Source organism: Martes martes (genome assembly GCF_963455335.1).
Source record: "Martes martes genome assembly, chromosome: 4".
Lineage (NCBI taxonomy): Eukaryota > Metazoa > Chordata > Mammalia > Carnivora > Mustelidae > Martes > Martes martes.
This window is the reverse complement of record NC_137891.1, coordinates 126,324,607-126,344,702: the sequence shown is the minus strand read 5'-3', so window position 1 is coordinate 126,344,702 and position 20,096 is coordinate 126,324,607. Positions and strand designations below refer to the sequence as shown.

The 20,096-nt window shown below is 35.4% G+C and overlaps 1 protein-coding gene across 1 annotated transcript in view; it reads right to left on the bottom strand.

The window, feature by feature from the left end:
* The window catches only part of ADGRL4 (adhesion G protein-coupled receptor L4), a 106,766-nt gene that overhangs the window by 10,329 nt on the left and 76,341 nt on the right, over positions 1 to 20,096 (bottom strand). The window contains exons 12-13 of the mRNA XM_080799906.1: positions 19,064 to 19,284; positions 18,874 to 18,940 (exon numbers count right to left, since the gene is read on the bottom strand). Coding sequence (XP_080656032.1) covers positions 18,874 to 18,940; positions 19,064 to 19,284 — 288 coding nt within the window. The remainder of the gene's footprint in view (positions 1 to 18,873; positions 18,941 to 19,063; positions 19,285 to 20,096) is intronic.

Below are 20,096 nucleotides of genomic sequence, written 5' to 3'. Positions count from 1 at the left end.
AATTGTATTTATATATATATGAAATACCCTATAATTAGTGTTTCTTATCTTTTAAATAAAAACTTAAAATCCAGTTTAAAAGAAAAACTAATTTTTTAGTAACTCATATTTATTATTGACATTCTAGATACTTGGTGAGTAATCGATCATTTAAAAACTTATTTGTGGATTCTGTTTCTGTGTCTCTTAAAGAGATCACAGATTATAACTAGTATAGGACTTGCTCTTCAGTAAGTCATAAATACAGTTTGGACTTTCAAGTACCTGTCACATTTTCCTCTGTATAATGCACACCTTTACAGGCCCTTCTTATAGGGTTGCTTCATTAATAAGTAAAAATACAGGATGCCAGTTACATTTAAATTCAGATAAACAATAACTAACTTTTGACTCTAAGTATCTCCCACACAATATGTGGGGCATACTTAAAAACTGACTTGCTGTTTATCTGACATTCAAATTACTTGGGCATCCTGTGTTTTGTATGGTAACCAAAACTTCATAGTTTTAAAATTATTTTCACATCTGATCCTTTTTGTAATCTGAGGACACTGACTTCTTAGGAGAAAACCCCAAGGACATCACCCTTTCCACATATGACAGTTTGAAAAGAGATCTCAAAGGAAGAGGGGGTACATTTTCAGATGCTGCAATTGTTGTGGAACCTGGACATGTGTGTATGTGCAGAGACTGACAAAATGTCCTAATAGTGTATAGTGCATGAAAGCACATATCAAAGGTTTGAGACCAGTAAGGAATACACCCAGGCTAGGCAGGACTCCTTCCCCTTAGAAACCACTTGGTGTGCATCGTGAAGCTATGCTGGGAGGCAATGGATTAGACCAGCCTCTGTTAAAAAACAAAAACAAAAACAAAAACAACAACCCCCCCCAAACAAAAAACTTTTGTTAATAAACTAATGACTAGAATTAAAATTTCCAAAGCTTAGATGTGAAATTGCATTACTATAAATTTAGTGCAAACTCTCCAAAATTATGACACCACGGTATTTGTGGACCTGTTGTCAGAATCGTGGAGTGGAGTAAGTTTGCCCCCACCTACATCCACATGACGCTGCTAGGAAGCATCTTTTTCCAAACATCATGAGCCTCATCTTATTCCATTCACATTCCTGAGGCTCAGGGTCGAGCAGCCTGGGGAATATCTACAGACCTAAGAGCTACTCCTCAGCTCGGGTTATTCACACTTGGCCCAGGAGAGAGGAGAGCAGAGAGACAGAGGAGTGCCTTCTCTAATGTTAGGAGAAAGATACTAAGAGTAATGTGAAACATGCTGACACAGCTGAAACAATCTGAAAACATAGTAAATATAAATAAATAACCTAAACAGTTTCTAAATGTGATCAGAGAACAGTATCCTTCGTAGAACATCTGAGATATTAACAGCATTCATGGTATAATACCTTGAGAAGATAACAGTGCTTTCCCACTGAGCATTGACTGCTGGGGTATAGAACTGGAAGAATGGTTGTTCTGGGATAAAATAGCATTTTGCAGGTAGTTACAAACTACTGTAACATTGATCCCAAGACCCTGGGATCATGACCTGAGCTAAAGGCAGATGCTTAACTGACTGAGCCACCCAGGTGCCCCAGGATATGCCCTTAAGCACATTATAAAACTACCAAATGATAGATGAAGGGCCAGTGAAGAAAAGTTAAACTGACATGGAAAATTTCATGAACTTAACTGCTTAGACATTTACTATATTATCTGCTAATAGTTACTTCACTTTAGAAATGGTTTAAAGTAGAAGATGGTTAAAAGTAGAAGAGTAAAACTTTAATGAATAGTGATATGGCGGGTGCCTGGGTGGCTCAGTTGGTTAAGCAACTGCCTTCGGCTCGGGTCATGATCCTGGAGTCCCGGGATCGAGTCCCACATCAGGTTCCCAGCTCCATGGGGAGTCTGTTTCTCCCGCTGACCTCTCTCTCTCTCAAATAAATAAGCAAAATCTTTAAAAAAAAAAATAGTGATATGGCTAGCTGTTTGGCATCGATGTGTTCACTGAACTTAGTCAAGACGCCAGCGGTGAAGGCCTTGTAAACAGTTAACATTCGGTGTGTAATGCCAGTGATCCCCTAATGGAGACGGCTGTCTTCACTGTTCTCTGTGGTCAAAGTTCTAAGAATGAGATAGTCTTCCTGTGCTGGTGAACAACAGAACTTTCTTCCTTTAGAGTTCATATATGGTCGATGGGTTTGTGTTAGTGGTCAAGTAGAATGCCTTAAAATCATCTCCTGGGGCACAGGGGGAGCACCTTAGAATTACCACTGACCTTTTTCCAAGGAAAAAATTAAGGTTTACTACTTAAAATACATATGATGCTGGTGTTTTCACTTTTTCAATGTCATATAAAGCCACATGTCAGAAACAAGCCATTCAGTGGGATGAGTATTTGTTCCTAAAGGTAGAGATGTTCTCCCTTTTGTTATCTTATGGCCTATTGCAACATACTGTATGTGTGCCTGTTAAGTGGATTTTCAGATCACATTATGTAGTTTTAATAAGGTAATACTAACGAAGTAAAAAACCAAGACCCCAAATGTTTCCGTGTGCGTTAAAATTAATCCTGATAAAGGCTACGTAAATGAGAAAATGACAGAACTGACATTTTTCCCTACGTCTAGAGTAAGTTATTTGCTAGCCAAGCTGTGAGGTCATGTAAGTCAACCAAGTTACAAAGTACATGAAGATCTAATCAGATTTGATAAAATCCTATTTAAAAATTCAAATTATTAAGAGGACTATTTGAAGTATGCATTTAGATCCACAGTTTTCAATCATATTTAAAGTCATTCATAATCAATTCAACACATCATTTCTCTAAAGTCGGTAATGCATTTTTAGCAGTCTCTTTTAATGTTTTCTACTTAGAGTTTTAAAAAGTCATGTACATTGGAAAACAGCTTTGTTCTTCATGATGAAGTAAGCTAACCAAAATAATATTTGGAAAATAATGTGGCACAAATTTAAATGCATTCCATTTATAAATTTAAATACACATTCCTCTTAGTAATATTATTGCAAAGCGCAATTAGAAAGCAATACTGAAGATCTGAAGAAATGAGTGTTAGAGCATTCAATGTGATCTATTACACAGTCTTACCAAAGTATGGATTTAATGCCTCTTTGTGAGGTATCAGCTCTGATAACCATTAAAACCAAGTGTTAAGATGAACTTAGGTCCAGACCTTTGGATTGCCATAAAGTATAATCAATGTTTCATTTAAAAAACTAATAATATTTTAGTGAGAATTATTAAATTGAAGTATTGCTATCTTTAATATTTTGAATTTATATTTTCCGAATGTTTAATAATATAATTGTATATATGTTGTATATTTCATGTAATAGTACAGTAGTAGTGTGTATAATTTTTCAAGATGTAAACATTTATTAAGTTACATATTTTTTACTGATGGGCTCTTTAGTCAAAAAATTCAGAGATCATTGCCTTATATAATTTGGCAGTTTCAAAAAAACAATAGATGCTTCTTTAAAATAAATAGAGTGAATGGACTCAGAGCCACACTTCATGGATTCGAATTTTAGCTCTGATAATTATTGACTGGTCAATTTGTTTAACTCTTTGTGTTTTGCTTTCCTTCTATGTAAAATATGGATAAAATATTAATGTTTATCATCTAGGATTGTATGTATTAAATAATTAATATAAAGTACGTAGACTAGTGCTCAATATAAGTTCTCAACAAACATCAGTTATTATCAATAATGGCTATTATGTTTATATGGAAATATGTTCTTCCAAATTGTCTAAATATTTGACATGCCCAATGGTAAACATGATATATTCACTTCACAGTTGAATAGGAATGATTTTGTGATGTAATCTCATTGGACCTATAAATAGCACCTTATATCAGAACTTAGATCTTTCAGTCTTTATTTTGGGCAATAAGATCTCAATAGAAAACAGATGATCTCTTTCTACTTTCAGGACTTTCCTTTAAGATAATGTCAGCAAAATAAATACTTCAACAATAAATTAATAATGTAATATCATTCAACAATAACTCAAACATTTCTTGTTCATATAAACAATTTCTCATTTTTTGTTGAAAAGCCTCCAGGGTAGAACAGGAATTTCCAGGTCAAAAATCTGGATATCTTCAAGAAGTTTATAGAGAAAGTAGGAGTATTTCAAAGGGTAATCCATAGATAAAGTTACCAGATATCTTAAATATAAGAAATACATATCTTCATGAATCCAATATGATATTCTAGGATATTTTATGGAAGAGGATAGTTATCTTTTCTTAAATCACTCTAGTGTAGAACAGAGGTCAGGACATTTTTTCTGTAAAGAGACAGATTGTAAATAGCTTAGGTTTTTAGGGCCATATGGTCTCTATTACAACCACTGAACCTTGCCATACCATTATAGAAGCCTTAGACAATACACAAACAAGTGAATGTGACTGTTTCTTAGTAAAAATTTATTTATAAAAATAGACTGTGGCAAGTGCTGAATCTTGTTCAAGAATTCAAGATCCATAAGTATAAGGGCTTTTTTCTATTTTATTCAATGACATATCCCCAAGGTCTAGAACAATGTCTGATACATAGAAAATGCCCAATAAACATTTGTTGAATGAATAAAAGGATGAAGGATGTAATACCTAATGGCCTATGTAGAAGAGCATTTAACCATTAATTTGATTAGACATTTAAAAATTGTATTTTTTGTTTTGTCTCACATCTTGCAGATTTTGACAAAACAATATCTTATTAGAAATATATTATCCATAGATATAGCAGTTGTAACTGAGGGGTATATTATACATTATCAAATTGTAATGATCCTCTAGGAATAATTTTGCATAAAGGGAAAGGATGAAGTTACATCTCCTTCATTTTATTGGTGGGTACCTTGGGTATATGCAGTATTTTGCATCTAACAGAATCTATAGATCCGTGGATTTTTTAATGTGTATTTGTTAAACATAGTCTTGAGCACACAGGTAGGTCACAACAAATGTCTTAATCACAAGTAGGCAGAATACTGCCTCATTAGGAAAATATCTTCCCACATCCCTTCAAGTTATAGCTAAATAATTGCTCTGTTTTATTGTGGCTAAAAATCCCATCCCAATATATAATCACCTTAGGCATTAAAAAATTCACACTTCATATTTTTAACATGTTTCCATTAGGAATATTTCAATAGCTGAATTTTTTTTCAGTGTTTGAAAGAGTAATTTACTGTCTCTAAAATAGAACTAAAAGGTGAAGAGAACTAGAAATGTATAAACATGAAGGATAAAGTGATTCCATGGGTGTAAGCGAATTCCATGAGCTTATTTTTTAGCTAGTTTTAACTGTAGATGGCTATAAGCCATAGCGAGATATTCAGAAAAGGAACAAAGGTGAATGAGAAAAACTGTACATGAAGAACATTTACAACAGTTGTTCCATTTAATGTGACAATGAAAATCCAGCGATGAAATCTGCTTTGTTAAGGTATAAGCAAGGAAATGTGTTCCTTGTGTATACTTACTGTAGAGAGAGAGAAGTTTGTAAAAAATGTATATTATATATATGCATATATACATGTATACATATACATACACACCTAGGCCATTGACTGTTACCTTGCATTTAAAATAGAACTCGCACAATTAAATTCGAAGAGGTATCTAAAGTTATTGCCAGGGGCGCCTGAGTGGCTCAGTTGGTTGGGTGTCTGCCTTGGGCTCCCGTTACGATCCCAGGGAAGCCCTGCATTGGGCTCCCTGCTCAGTGGGGAGTCTGCTTCTCTCTCTTCTTTTGCCCCTCCTTTTGCTCATGCATGCACGCTGTTTCTCAAAAATAAATAAATAAATAAATAAAATCTTAAAAAAAAAAAGTTACTGCCGATTTTAAAGGTAAAGCTAGAAGAGACATAAGATTGTCCGCCAATTATTAAAAATTTTCCTTTTTTAACTTTTGAAGGATGCTTTTATTCTTTTAATTTAATTTCTTTTTTAATAGTAGCACTGTGTATAGGGTTGGCATCATTATCTTTGTGCACATGGTAGAAATCCAGGGCACAGAAAGAACCAATGGTGTACACTTGTTCCCAGTCAGATTGCTTTTGAAAACCTCTCACATTATTTGGCCAGGACCTCATTTTATTCAGTTCAACGTAAAATGTCAACGTTAAAATTCCGAGTGAAAGCATGCCATAAATAGATAGATCGATGTAGACAGACACATATAGCAATCATTTCTAAGGAGAAAAGAAATGAAGGAAAAGTGATGTGCTATAATGAACACTTTACACATTATCTCTTCTGAGAAGACTTCTCAAAATAATCCCATTTCCATGATGGTGATGATTTCTTTAAATTTCTTTGGGGGAAAGGAATGAATATTTTTGACTAAATACTGTGCTTGGTGCATCATTTATTTTATTTACCCAGCAGAATTACCTGAGTAATTATTACCTGGTAAACCTCAGGGATAATATAGTGAGAGAAAATCTATAAAGATTTCCTCTCAAAGAGTGTATAGTCTCCTGGAGGAGACAGATATGAATCAGTTATTAATCAGTTACTCACATCAATACATGTGTAATTATAAATTGAAGAAAGTATTTTTTTTAAAGTGAATTTCTCTGAAGGCATCTAACAATAACAAAAGACATTATAGATCAGTGAGTCTGGAAGGACTTTCCTCAGAAAGTGTTGCTTGAATTGATAACTGAAAAACAAATAGGAATTATCTAGACGAAGGGATGGCAGAGGGCAGTGATAAGGAGTGTTTTAGTGCAGAGGCGCTGCAATGGGAAGGTACATAGAAACTCTCAGAAGCTGTAAAGCAACGTGATTACAACACAAAAGCCCGTGGGAGGGTCCTGTGAGATGAGGCTGATCAGCAGGCAGGGGCCAGAACATGCTCTGCCTCCTAAGTAGAGTGTCCATTTTATCTTTTTTTGCTGCCCACAGTAATTTGAATGTTGATTGCCCAGTGTTCATTTCAGTTTAGCATTTATCTGAGTTTTTGGTTTTTACATCTTAGTAAGATAAGCCGGGGGAAGTCTGGTAAGCGCCACTTCTACCGTGACATGTCTCTTGGGGTGCTGTGTGAGTCACATGTGTAGTGACCATTCTGACCTTCACCGGGGCTCAAATATGGACGATGACCAGCAATATCCCACCTCTCTTTCCAGACCCTATCCAGATAGGATGTAAGCATCACCTTCCACTCAGATACATGAGTGGTTAGGGACAGCTACCTTCTTCATCATCAGGGGGTGGCGGCAGAAAGATTCAAAATGGCTGCATTGTCAGGTGCATGGTGCTTTATTCCAAATCACCAGTGTTGTGTAGAAAAAAAAATATTTTTGAAAATAGATTTTGGAATAGAGCTGTTTTACAGGTTCATCAATAAGATGAAACCAATTTGAGTGATTTTTATTGCCTACTTTCATTTTTTTTAAAGATTTTATTTATTTATTTGACAGAGATCACAAGTAGGCAGAGCAGCAGGCAGAGAGCATGAGGGAAGCAGGCCCTCTGCTGAGCAGAGAGCCCGATGTGGGGCTCGATCCCAGGACCCAGGAACCACGACCCGAGTCAGAGGCTTTAACCCACTGAGCCACCCAGGTGCCCTTGCCTACTTTCATTCTTAAAAATGTCCAGATTTTGGTGATTGATAAATGAATATGGTCACCTTTCTGGTAGGCTTTGTTAAAAGTTTTAGATTTGACTCCAAGAGCAATAAAGCCAAGAAAGATGTAAATAAGGGGTAAAGAGATGTTCAGATTTGCTTTTCCAAAATATTGCTTCAAGCATACTAATGTGTTGTCTTAGAGTTGTTTGTTTACACATGTCAACCTGCTACACTTTTTGTGAGCAAAGTCTCTCCTTTTATATTCCCTCTGTTACTGCCACAGCCTTACTTAGGTCTTTAATACTTGATAAAGTTTTACCTATTCTGAAATATTCAAAGTGTTGTTCCTATTTTTTCCCAGGTTTTTTTTTTTTTCTTTTCATACTACCTGTACTTTTATTTTCACTCAATACTACTTATATTGGTAAATATTAGTAAAATAAAATCATGAAGATTTTTAAAAGAACCCCAAAGACTTTTTTTCTAGAAAAAATTAATCTTCTAATTTGAAATATGAAATTAAGGATAATTAAAAATGAGTGAAGCATTAAACTCACCCTTCAGCTTTTTCTTGATGAGAGAAAATGAAAAACAGGAACTTGAACAATTAGATGTCAAACAGAGCATTGGGAATTACTTGTTGATGAATATCAATTAATAGAAGAGTAAAACCTCCAGACTCTGTATTCCACATATTGAGCTATAGTCTGATAAAGTCATGATTTTAGGTAGGGCATTTTGGTTAGTTGTTGGATATTCCTGGCAAAATTTAAATAAAACAAAATAAAATGAGGGGAGAGATATTTATAGTGGACAAGATTTCCCTCATTTTCAACAAGATGGAAAGTAATTTATTTTGACAACTTCACTAAGTAAAATAAATAATTGAAATTTTATAAATAACTTTTAGAAAGTCTGTAGTTGCTGTGTCTTTGACAATTTATCCTAAAACCGTTTGTGGAATCTGGAAGTTGGGGACATGTTCTTCATGGGCCTAACAAAATATGCTCCGTTCAAAAGGAAAGGATATATACTGGTGAAACCGCCGAACGTGACTCTGGAAAGCGTGACCTTGCCTCCACCACTCAGGAGCTGGGTGATCCTGAGTAAATTGCTTCACTAAGGCTTTACTAAGCCTTAGTTTTCACTTATTTAAAATACAGACAAAATGGTGTCTGTTACTCAAACAAGTGTGAGTTAAGCTCTAATGACTAAAGGCTGTGCCCTAACAGTGAACAACCTGGGCTCTCTTTTTGATCAGGTATTATCAGGAACCACGCTTTTTTGTTCTTTGTTTTTTTGTTTTTTTTCATCAGAAGGAATTTTAAATATTCCTTTCTTGGGAAACTCCAAAACTAGACACAAGAACATTTTCCTATGAGAAACAGAAATCAAGTCAGAGCCACACAGATAGCCCATTCTCTCCGAATAAGTCATTTGTATTTTGCAGAGAATACTGAAGGAGACTAAGGGATATAATAAATCCTTAGAGGGAAGATTAAATATTTCTCATATGTGGAATAAGATCTCTGCAAATGCTAAGAAAGACTGATTCAAAGGGCTCACTTCTGTTGTAGACCAGCTTCAGGAAGGACATTGTTTACTCTTGGAGGAAGATCAGAGGTATCACGATCAGAACATGTACTGAGCTTTTAGTCATGTTCAAGGATTTTTACGAATTCTTAGTGAGTAGAAGCTTAAAGTTTTATCTGTTGCTTACATCAGAATGTACATAATTTGCTTTAGTGTAACAAGTTCTCAAGGAATTGGTGTACTTCTTTAAAAAGTTATAAGTAGCAGAACCCCCACAGGTATTAATAAATAGGTAAGTCAAGTTTATAGTTACTAGATCTACCAAAAATCTAGTAAAACATTATGTCTTACTGCTACTAGTATTTTTATTTTGTTGTACGACCAAAGCTTTTTGTGAGGGTTAACTGAGATGTTAAAAGGATTTTGTAAAGATTAAAAGATTATACAAATGTGAAGTGAATAATAATTCTAATGATATCTTGTGTTATCAACTCACTTTCACCATATCATGACATAACATCCTTCACTGTAAAGCTGTATTTATTAAAAAATACCAGTGATGAAATTCACTTTGGACAGTTTTTTCTAATTGGGCTTGAGAGACCCAAGGGATTTTTTTCAATATATATTTTTTGGATCTCTAATTTCTATAAACTACTCCATTTTTATGAATTTTTTTTTAGTACAAATCCCATGGAGATTTTCTGTGAAGGTATTTCCAGTTAAGAATATAACTCTCATATATGCGAATACACTGGAAACTACAAATGTATTATTTATGTTAAGTTTTTTTTAACTTGTTCTTTTTAAAATTCTAGCTACCTATTGTTTCAAGAAGGTTGGAATAATACAAAAAAGTAACAAAATGTTACAGGCACTGAAATGCTTATTAATATATAATATGAAGAAACAGTCAGAATTTTAAAATGCCTTGAACTGCAGAGGTCACTAAAAGATGCATCTACCAAATATGGTGCCATTAAATTAAAAGATGTAATTAAAATGTTGATGGTGTTATCCACAACATGTAAAATTTACAATGGTTAGCGTTTTTAATATCGTTTCAATGGGGTTATCCAAAGGACAGTGCCCAAACTAAGATTTTAATTCTTTTTCTTATATTTTTGCTGTTTAAAGGAAGCTGCAAAATGCACTCATATATAAGCTGCTTAATGTCCAAGTCTAGACAAGTGTTTTCTAATGGAAAGAATCTGGAATACCCTCCCACATGGGATATGTGGTTGTACTGGAGACTTCTCTGGTTGCCTGGTCTAGGCAGTGCTGGTAGTGGTGGTGTGTTGGCAGGGGTGAGTAGAAGCCAGAGATGCTGCTAGGCTCCCTATAGAGCACACGATGGGTCCTCCGACAAAGGTTTGGCCCAAAGTGTCAATGGCGCCATCGTTTTGGAACCCTGGCCTATCATAATCCTTCTCCTGAGTTTATGTATTCCAGTTCAGCTCTTTAGACATTTTAGTGGACGATAATACCTAGTGTTGGCAAAAATATCAGAAAAGGGACATTCTCAAATGTTATTGGTATGAGTATTTATTGAAGTAAATGTTTCAGAGGCAGTTTGCAAATTTAGAAATCTGTCTCTACTTGCATTTCTACTTTCAAGAAGCATTTCCCAACAATTTTACATAATGGCTATATGTAACTACATTGCAACAAGAACTCTCTGGGCATGCAGTATTATTTATAATATGGAAATATTAGAAACCAATTAGATGTTCATCAATAGGGAAGTGCCCAAATAAATTAGAGCACAATATGGATAATATGCAATGATAAAAATGGTAGAATCGTATATTATACCGAAGAAGGATGAATATGATATATTTATTTCAGGTAACAAATGATTCAGATTTTTTGAATTTGTATTCAATTTCTTTGGTTAAATTTATATAAATATGTGTGTGTGTGTGTGTGTGTGTGCGCGCACACGCACACACATACAAAAGGTCTGGAAGGATGCAGAGCAAATATTAAGAAAAAGAGTAGTTTGTTGTGAAAAATATGAGTGTGGGATAAAAAATCCACTTGTTACTTTATGTAGTCTTGTGATATTTGCATTTCTTTCAAGCTTGGGCAATTTGTGAAATTAAAAAATGTAATAAGAATAGGTCGCATAATAATAAATATACATAGACATTGTCCATTGTGTAAGGGTTATGTGAGGAATTCACTTTTGAGGAGGTTTTAATGGGCATTTCTTGGTGAAAGGGAATTAAGAGATTGCAGACATAGGAAGAACAATTAGAGGAAGCCACTACAAGGAACTGAGTGGAATTCTGGGCAAACAGAAAAAGAAGGGGGCTAGATGTAATATAGAAACACTCAATTATAAGGGTTGTGATTTAAATTCAAACAAAAGCTCACATTTCTAAAAGAAAATGCCTTATTTGGACATAGCATAATTAGTATTCGCCTCAATCAAGCAAATTCTATTCTTCAATACCAACTTGTCTATGGGAAACTTCAATTTGTACTTAAAAGTTAAATTATTTTCACCAACTCTTTTTTTTTATATTTGTGTACTTGAATCTAATCGCTTGTGCAGTTTTAGTTGAAAGAATTCAGCATTAAAGATTAAAAATATTGAAGAAAGAAATGAGTTACGGAAATTATCTTCAGTTTGCAGCTTGCTTTACAAAGATTTAGAAGCCTCTTTTTTGTGGAGCTCAATCTTTCAAATGCATGGCTAGTGCTTTTTATGTGTAGTTACAATCTTAACATTCTAAGTGTAGTGATTCGTAGATAGAATCCACAGGGTCATTGGTTCATACTTCAGAATTCTCAGAGCTCCTTAATATTAATGAGTCAACACCTGAGGAAATATTTTCATTTGATCAATGCAGGGAGTGTTGCTGCTCAAACACCTAAATCACTAACACTTATCAGAGTAGATTAAAAGCGTGAATATTCCTTTGAAACAACATACCTAGGGGTAGAAAAAGCCACCAGTGCTGATCTCATTCAGTTCTTACTCATTTACATATTGTCTTAAAGGCATTTTACATTATAATCTCAAACCAGACATGCTCCAGGGTTCCATTCATAAAAACAAGCAAATACCATTTGCAGGACCTAGACCCTCCTCTGTGGAAGAAATGCAAGGATTCCATGTATGAATGAAAGGTATTGCCATTGTTCTATAAGAGACATCTACTCTGGACTGCAGGTCTTCCCAGATTTGTTTAGAGAAAGTCACGAAGCCGGTCGTATCCCTCACTGAAGCCTCAGCATAACAAAACCACCACTGATCATCTATTTATATTTGAACGTTCACTTACGTTTTGTCTTTATCCCATCTTTTTCTTCTATTACATTTTTATTGCTTTTCTTAAGATATTTTACACTTTGTTTAATTTTGGTTAAACTTTCTCTAGCAGAGTGAGCTAGAGACTTTTAACAAATGCCAAGAAGTAACAAACACTCATGTTATGATCATATCTTGTTATAGTTAAACAAAAGCTATCAGTATCTTCAACCAATATTTAAAAAATTAGGATATATGCTTAAATACACACACACACACACACACACACAAACACACACTATATTGGCCAAACATACATTCCCTTGCATACAATTTTTTTGCTGTGCAAACCATGGTTTTAAAATTAGTCGTTATTTTTTAATACAAAAAGCATAGATCAGAGAGTCAAAAATTGTCCTTCAAATGATTGTGCATTTTCCCATTTTAAGTTTAAAGAATGGATGTTTTTCCTAAAACATTTTGCTTTGCTTTTACCACAGCCTTGTTGTGTAGGGCTCCCACTGTATCTTCATTTTATGTATTAGAAACCCAGGACACAGAGCAGTCACATTGCTTAGAAAGGATCTCGTGGTGTTTCTTCCTGCCGCATTTATTACAATGGTCTTTATTAACAGATTAATTAAAACAGAGATAATTATTAAAGACTTACTAAATACTTCTATATTCTGGGGTAACCAAAAGGAGTCAGTTTTATAGTCTAGTGTTCATAGACAATGCAATGTGAATGTTGCTCTGTTAAGAATAAATGTAATTTACAAGGGCGCCTGGGTGGCTCAGTGGGTTAAAGCCTCTGCCTTCGGCTCGGGTCATGATCCCAGCGTCCTGGGATCGAGCCCCGCATCGGGGCTCTCTGCTTAGCAGGGAGCCTGCTTCCCTTCCTCTCTCCCTCTGCCTGCCTCTCTGCCTACTTGTGATCTCTGTCAAATAAAAAAATAAAAAATAAATCTTTAAAAAAAAAAAAAGAATAAATGCAATTTACTCAGTGGAGGCCAGGAAGTTTGTGCACCACAATGACACTGATTATTGAGCAAGATATGGTCAGTTAATGAAGAAACTCATAGTTCTGTTTGGATGTTTGGATGAAGGGGATGGGTAGCATAATGCATACATAAAATTACCATGTGCAACAAAACAGGGCATTGAAAGCACTATGGAGGGTTTGAATAAAAACTCATTGGTAGTACATTGGAGAAAGGGACTTGTTACAAAGCTGGAAAAGTTTTCATCAAGTACTGTATTAATCAATGGTAAGATTTCGGGCAGAACTGTGCATAAGGTGATAGGATTATTGAGTGCAAAGGACCAAGAAAATATTCAAGAACAGCAAATATTCTAAGAAGGATGAAATTTTTGGAGGCGCTGTTTTGTGGGGTTATGCAGTGTTTAAAAAAAAAAAAAGGCTGAAAATAGGCTGGGTTCAGCTACATCACTGAAAACTTGACATTCCAGCCTATAGAATTTGACCTATAGGCGAAGGGGAATGTCAGCCATGGAATTAAGAAAGCAGGCCATGGATTCAACTTCATGAATATGAGTTTCAGCTCAGATACTTACTAGCTGTTAATCAAACTGTGTAATCACTTTATGCCTCAATTTTTCCAACTTCAAAATGAAATAATTATGCATGTGTGCGCACACACACACGTGCACAGCCATTTTTGAATTGTTTGAAGGGTTAGATTAAACGTGCTAAGACATGGAGAAGAGAATGTTTATATTAGCGTCAGGAAAATAACATGGTTTAACATAATTTTTTAAAATTAATAGTTGCCATTGTTTGAGCTGAGTTTGAGGCAGTTTTATGGACAGGTTAAAATGAAACTGGAGAGAATGGCAGCAGAAAGATTGGTCAATAAGGCAACTGCAAAAGAGGCAAGGCGAAATGAAAAGGTAGCTCCAGTTTCAAGTTCTAGCATCAGTATTTATCTGCAGACCTAGAGCCTTGAGCCAATCACTTAACACTTTGAATCAAATCCCATTTTTTGTTAACTATAAGATGGAATAGATAATAACAACGGGGATGATTTAAGGGGACTGAGTATTAGCTGTGAGTAGTAGCTGCTTAATAAATTGTAAATTTAAAAAATTTCTGTTATTAATACTAGAATATGTGTAAAGGATAGCAATAGTTTGATTCTGAAAGTAGGTAATAAATGAATGAGTTTATGGAGGAAAAACTTGTTAAATAATTAGCGGCAACTAGACTAGGATGTGATAAATCCATGAAATGATGATTCTTGACTATTCTTTCTTTTTTTAAAGATTATTTATTTATTTATTTATTTGAGAGAGAGCTCACACACATGAGTGAAGGGACGGGAAGAGGGAGATAGAGAAGGAGAGAAGCAGACTTCGCACTGAGCATAAGCCCAGCCCACAGGGCTGGATCCCAGGACCAGAGATGATGAACTGAAGCCGACATCTGACATCAAGAGTCAGATATTCAACCAACTGAGGCATTCAGGTGCTCCAGATTCTTGACTATTCTTAATAAGAGACAGATGATGATAATTTTGTTATTTCTGGCATTGTCTTATGAACAATAATGACCATTTTGTCTGTGCCCTTTGTTTACCTTCAAAGGAAATCTGATAAATTTGGGGGGCTCCTTGGTAGACACTTAAATTCACATTAAGCATGTGCTATAAAGGGGTACCTGGGTGGCTCAGTGGGTTAAGCCTCTGCCTTCAGCTCAGGTCATGATCTCAGGATCCTGGGATTGAGTATCAGGCTCTCTGCTCAGCGGGGAACCTGTTTCCTCCTCTCTCCCTGCCTGACTCTCTGCCTACTTGTGATCTCTGTCTGTCAAATAAATAAATAAAATCTTAAAAAAAAAAAAAAAAGAATCTGCTGTAAAGCCAAATTTACTTCTTGCCCCATCTACAAACAAATTCCTCTATCTCAGTGAAGACTTGTAGAATGATTATCATGCTCAAATTGATGTCTCCCACATCATATCAATATCACTTATATTTTATTATATGTTGTTTTTTGTTATTTGTTTTGTCTGGCTTTATCCTCACTGATACTACGGTAGGCAGGGGATAATTCTGATATTTCCTTTGTTCTTCCATCATGCCCATTCCAACTAATTAACCTGGCAAACTTACTTATATGGCTTGGCATCCTTACATACCAAAATATATCCAAACATAGGATAATGATTTTTTTTTGTTAGTTTGTTTTTTGTTTTTTTGAGAGAGAGAGCAGCAGAGGGGGAGAGGGAGAGCGAGAATCTTAAGTAGGTTCCACGCCGGGTGCAGAGCCCAACACCATGCTCAGTCTCTCAACCCTGAGAACCTGACCTGAGCTGAAATCAAGGGTTGGATGCTTAACTGACTAAACCAGCCAAGTGCCCCAGGATAATGATTTTCAATTCAGTAGATCTATGTAGATGAGTGTGGGGCAGCATCGTTGTTTCTCAAATGCTGTCCCTTCATTGATAAATCTCAACTCTTCTGTTGTTGAAAGCCAGAAGGGTCTGATGAGCTTCCTGACATCACTTTGGTTTAGTTTGGTTCTTACTATTTGCTGGTAGTCTTGACTTATGTGATGGCCTCCACTTAGACAGTATATGCAATTTTCTTGGTGTTTGCAGAATTTCCTTTCCATCTTCTATTCTTCAGAGAAGTACAGTCATACCACCATTTCACCTCACCTTTATTCAACCTGTTCTTTTAGTTGTGTATAATTTTGCTTTGACCTGGCAGCCTTCTAGGCAACCCTACAACTTCTGTCCACTATGCTATCTATTAATCCTTTCCTTCCCTGCTGTCAAAAAAAAATACTCCAGTAAGCATGCAGTGTGCAGGAAACTCCAAATTCAAATAGGTCTAGTCTCTATATTCAGATCTGGCCCAAAATCAGGGGACATATGTCAAACTCTTATAAAAACTGGCTCATTATACTGTGCTCTTATATATCAACGAGACACAAAAATGAGTCACAGTGGCATCTGATCTAAGATCGGAATGATAATTTTACTCTTACTATATTTCTGATCCCATTCTCTACAAACCTTTCAGAGTACTTGTGCACAACTTATCTTCCAAAAGATAGGGGAGCTGCTGCCTTTTTTTCACTGGCAGCGAAAAGAAAAGCTTTTCATAAAGAATACTGCACTCCTCCAAAGGTCATGGACTCTTTTTTTTGTTTTTGTTTTTTTTTTTTAAGATTATTTATTTATTTGAGAGAGAGCAAGAGAGTGGGAGAGAGAACACAGAAGGAGTTAGGAAAGCAGATTCCCCACTGAGCAGAGAACTTGTCACGGGCCTTGATCCCAAGACCCTGAGATCATGATCTGAGCCAAAATTAGATATGTCACTGACTGAATCAACCAGGTATCCCTAGGACTCCTAATTCTAGACCACTATCCCTGGCCAGTGGCCTCCATCTCCACCCTCTTACAGGGCTACAGCTGGTCCTACTGTCTCTTTATCAGACCCATGGAAGTGTCAAACCCAAACTTTTAGTGGCCCTTTTCAAACGTTTGATGCTCAATATTTCTGTTACTTCATTTCTGAACTAAAGATGTATAATATTCTGGGACAACAGGGTGTATCTCACTTAACACCGTCATGCAGCTGAATGTTATTACATTCACAACAACATATAGCTGAATAATAACAGCAATAACAAATAGTAATAACAGTGACAATAATAATAATTGATCAGTATTAGCACAGAAAACAAGGAATAACTAGAAAAAATGAATTCACTCCAATTCAGTAATTAAGGGATTTCTTCTGCTTCTAAAGATACTAAAAAAGATAAACATTATTCAGTTTTAGAGTAAAACTGAGGTGCCCCATCCATTTCTTAAGTAGCCTGGCCCTCAGGTTAAACGTAATGATTATCATACTGAAACTATGGAAGATAAATGGGTTCATTAATTCCAGACAAGGACAGTGTGATGTTATTCATTTAGGCTTCTAAGAAAGTTAGCTGGACTCATTTTTAGATAAGCCCATCTAAAGTCTGTGGACTTCACTATAAGATAATCCAAAGTTATCTTTTCCCTTACATAAGCAAAAGTGGAAAACAATTTCAGGGAACACTTTTCATTTCTTACTTAAGAGAAAAATACTCTTATTTTTCTTGTCTCACTATACTGTCTGGTCCACTCCTTTTCATCTTAATTACAAGAATTACTGATCCAAAGAACTTTCACTTGTACAGAACAATATAAGAGATGATCCATTCTATAGAGATGGAACCAGGAAAATCAGAATATATAGAAAGTGTGTTTGCACAAAATACTCCTATCAGGGCAACAAATGAAAGTATGTGGAAGGGACAACATTCATTCAGTCTATAGTCTCATGTGGTTTGAAAATTTTGGAATTATAATAAACTAACGCTGAAATTGTTTTAGCTGAAATCTAGCCAATGGTTCCTTTTATATTATTAGATTCATTGGGAGAATTATAAGCAATTTTCTGTCATGGTTAGGAAATACAGCCTCTGAATGCACATTATCTCACCCATACCATTAAAAACTAAGCCTTCGTGAAAATTCTCTGCTTTACCTTTCAAGTCTTTCTCCATTTAGCAGCTTCCTTACAACCATAAAAACACCAGGGAAAAGAGTGAACAACAACAACAACAACAACAACAAAACAATTCAAAGAAAGATAGCTAGTTTATAGTCAAAACATCTGGGACAAAGTTGTCCAAAATATTGTCACAGCTCCTCTGTTGACAATTCATTCCATTCTAGAGCCTTGTCAGACCTCCCAGATTCATTGCCAGACTATTATATTCAGAATGGCTTTGAAAACTTAACAGCACTTAGAAATTCTCTTGAGACATCTAAAAATGTCTTTATTTAGGAAGGAACATATAACACCTGCCAAATTTGTAGGTTTGAAACCACTTCCAATAAGAATTAAAAGGCCCTCTTCCTCACTGAAATGGAACTATCAATATATGACTTGTCTGCTCATGAGAAATAGTAGGTTCTTGTCTCTGACGTCGCAATTTAGTTTAAAATCACTTTCATGATGACAGGGTACATGATGATGATAAAACTATAAAGATGACAGTCTAATCTTCAAAGATCACAGGTCATTGATAAAAGATTAAATAATGTAAACATCTGAAATGCCAGATTATCAGCTGCTTGGCAAACTCTCAGTATTGAAGTATGCTCAGACACTGCTGATAAGTGAGAAATGATTTTCCTCTGTGTTATGCAGAAACATCTCCTCCTCCAGGAGGGGCAGGTGAACTGTAATACCTCTGAATTTAAGATGTATATATAAATATATTTTTTCCCTCGGTTGTAATAAATATGTGTAAATATTATTTAAACGACATACTGTAAAGTGCTCAAAATCATTGTTTTCCCTCAGAGTAATGACCGATTGTTGTGAATTTTAATCATCCCTTTTTGGAATTCCAACCGATGTTAAATATACGTACAAGAATGATTAGACAGGCTGGTCCTATAAAACTCCAAATAAAGTTGTTTTCTGTGCTAAGCCAACATCTGAAAAGTAAATAACAAATCTATAAATATGTTTGTATGTACTTCACAGAGCAACATTTTCAATGATATATGAAGCATATTCAGAATCGTATTTCAAGTAGTTATGAGATCATCTTCACTTACACTTTGGTGGTGCCATAATATCTATATCCCAATGAGGCTGAAAAGCCAACTACCACAGCAGGGCTGAGATAGCCAAAGATGTAGAAGTTCTTGTGCAGAAAGCCCTTGTTGTAGATGACGCCCACAACGATGAGATAGAGGTGGATGCCTTCAATGCACATCCAGGCAAAGGCAGCTAAAAAGAAATAATGCAGCAGCCCAGCAATGATTGAACAGAAGAGCTAGAAATTGAGGAAAGAAAGAAACCATAAGCAATGTTTGCTTTCACATTAGCATAACACAAGATCCTGACTTTCTCCTTAAATTGTGCCACTTGCTATAATGCCTGATCATGTTAAAATATCCTCTCATCAAGTGACTGTTTTTTAAGATGTACCACTTCCAGCTGAGTTTCACCAGTGCGAAGCATCAGTTGTGAAGAAGTCCCGCGATGGAGCTAAGTTACTGTTCTTGTCCAGAGAGTTATGCTTTTATGCATTTATATCATGGGAGGAGTTGTGGATTGGTCACATGCACACCATGATATCTTAGTGAATATGTTGTGATTTGAGTTAATTTCTGTTTTGGAGATGCCTTTACTCTCCTTAATTCTGTTCATGCTTAAAGAATGAAAATTATTGCTTAAACTGTGCTAAATGAACTATAATAAGTATCTTGATTATTGTGGCAAACGTTAAGTTTATAAAAGAAATGAACGATGATATAGTTTACAAAAATATCCATTATGGAGTCACTTTAAGTTAAAAGATCATCAGGTAAATTTGAGATGGATTTCAGTTAAATATTATTTATTAGTACTTACTTCACACATAGAATTGGAGTTAGGCTTATAAGAAATAACAGAGAAAGAAATACAGTTACCCACTTCTGTAATAATAGAAGTAATAGTATATAAAGCTGGAAAGAGAACATAATATGCCCTTACACACCTACTGCACTAATAAAAAAGAGTACAATCCAAGCATAATGAGATTATATACTAAAATATATTGGGGAGTACCATATAAGGTTGGGACCAGAGAGAGTGCTAGTG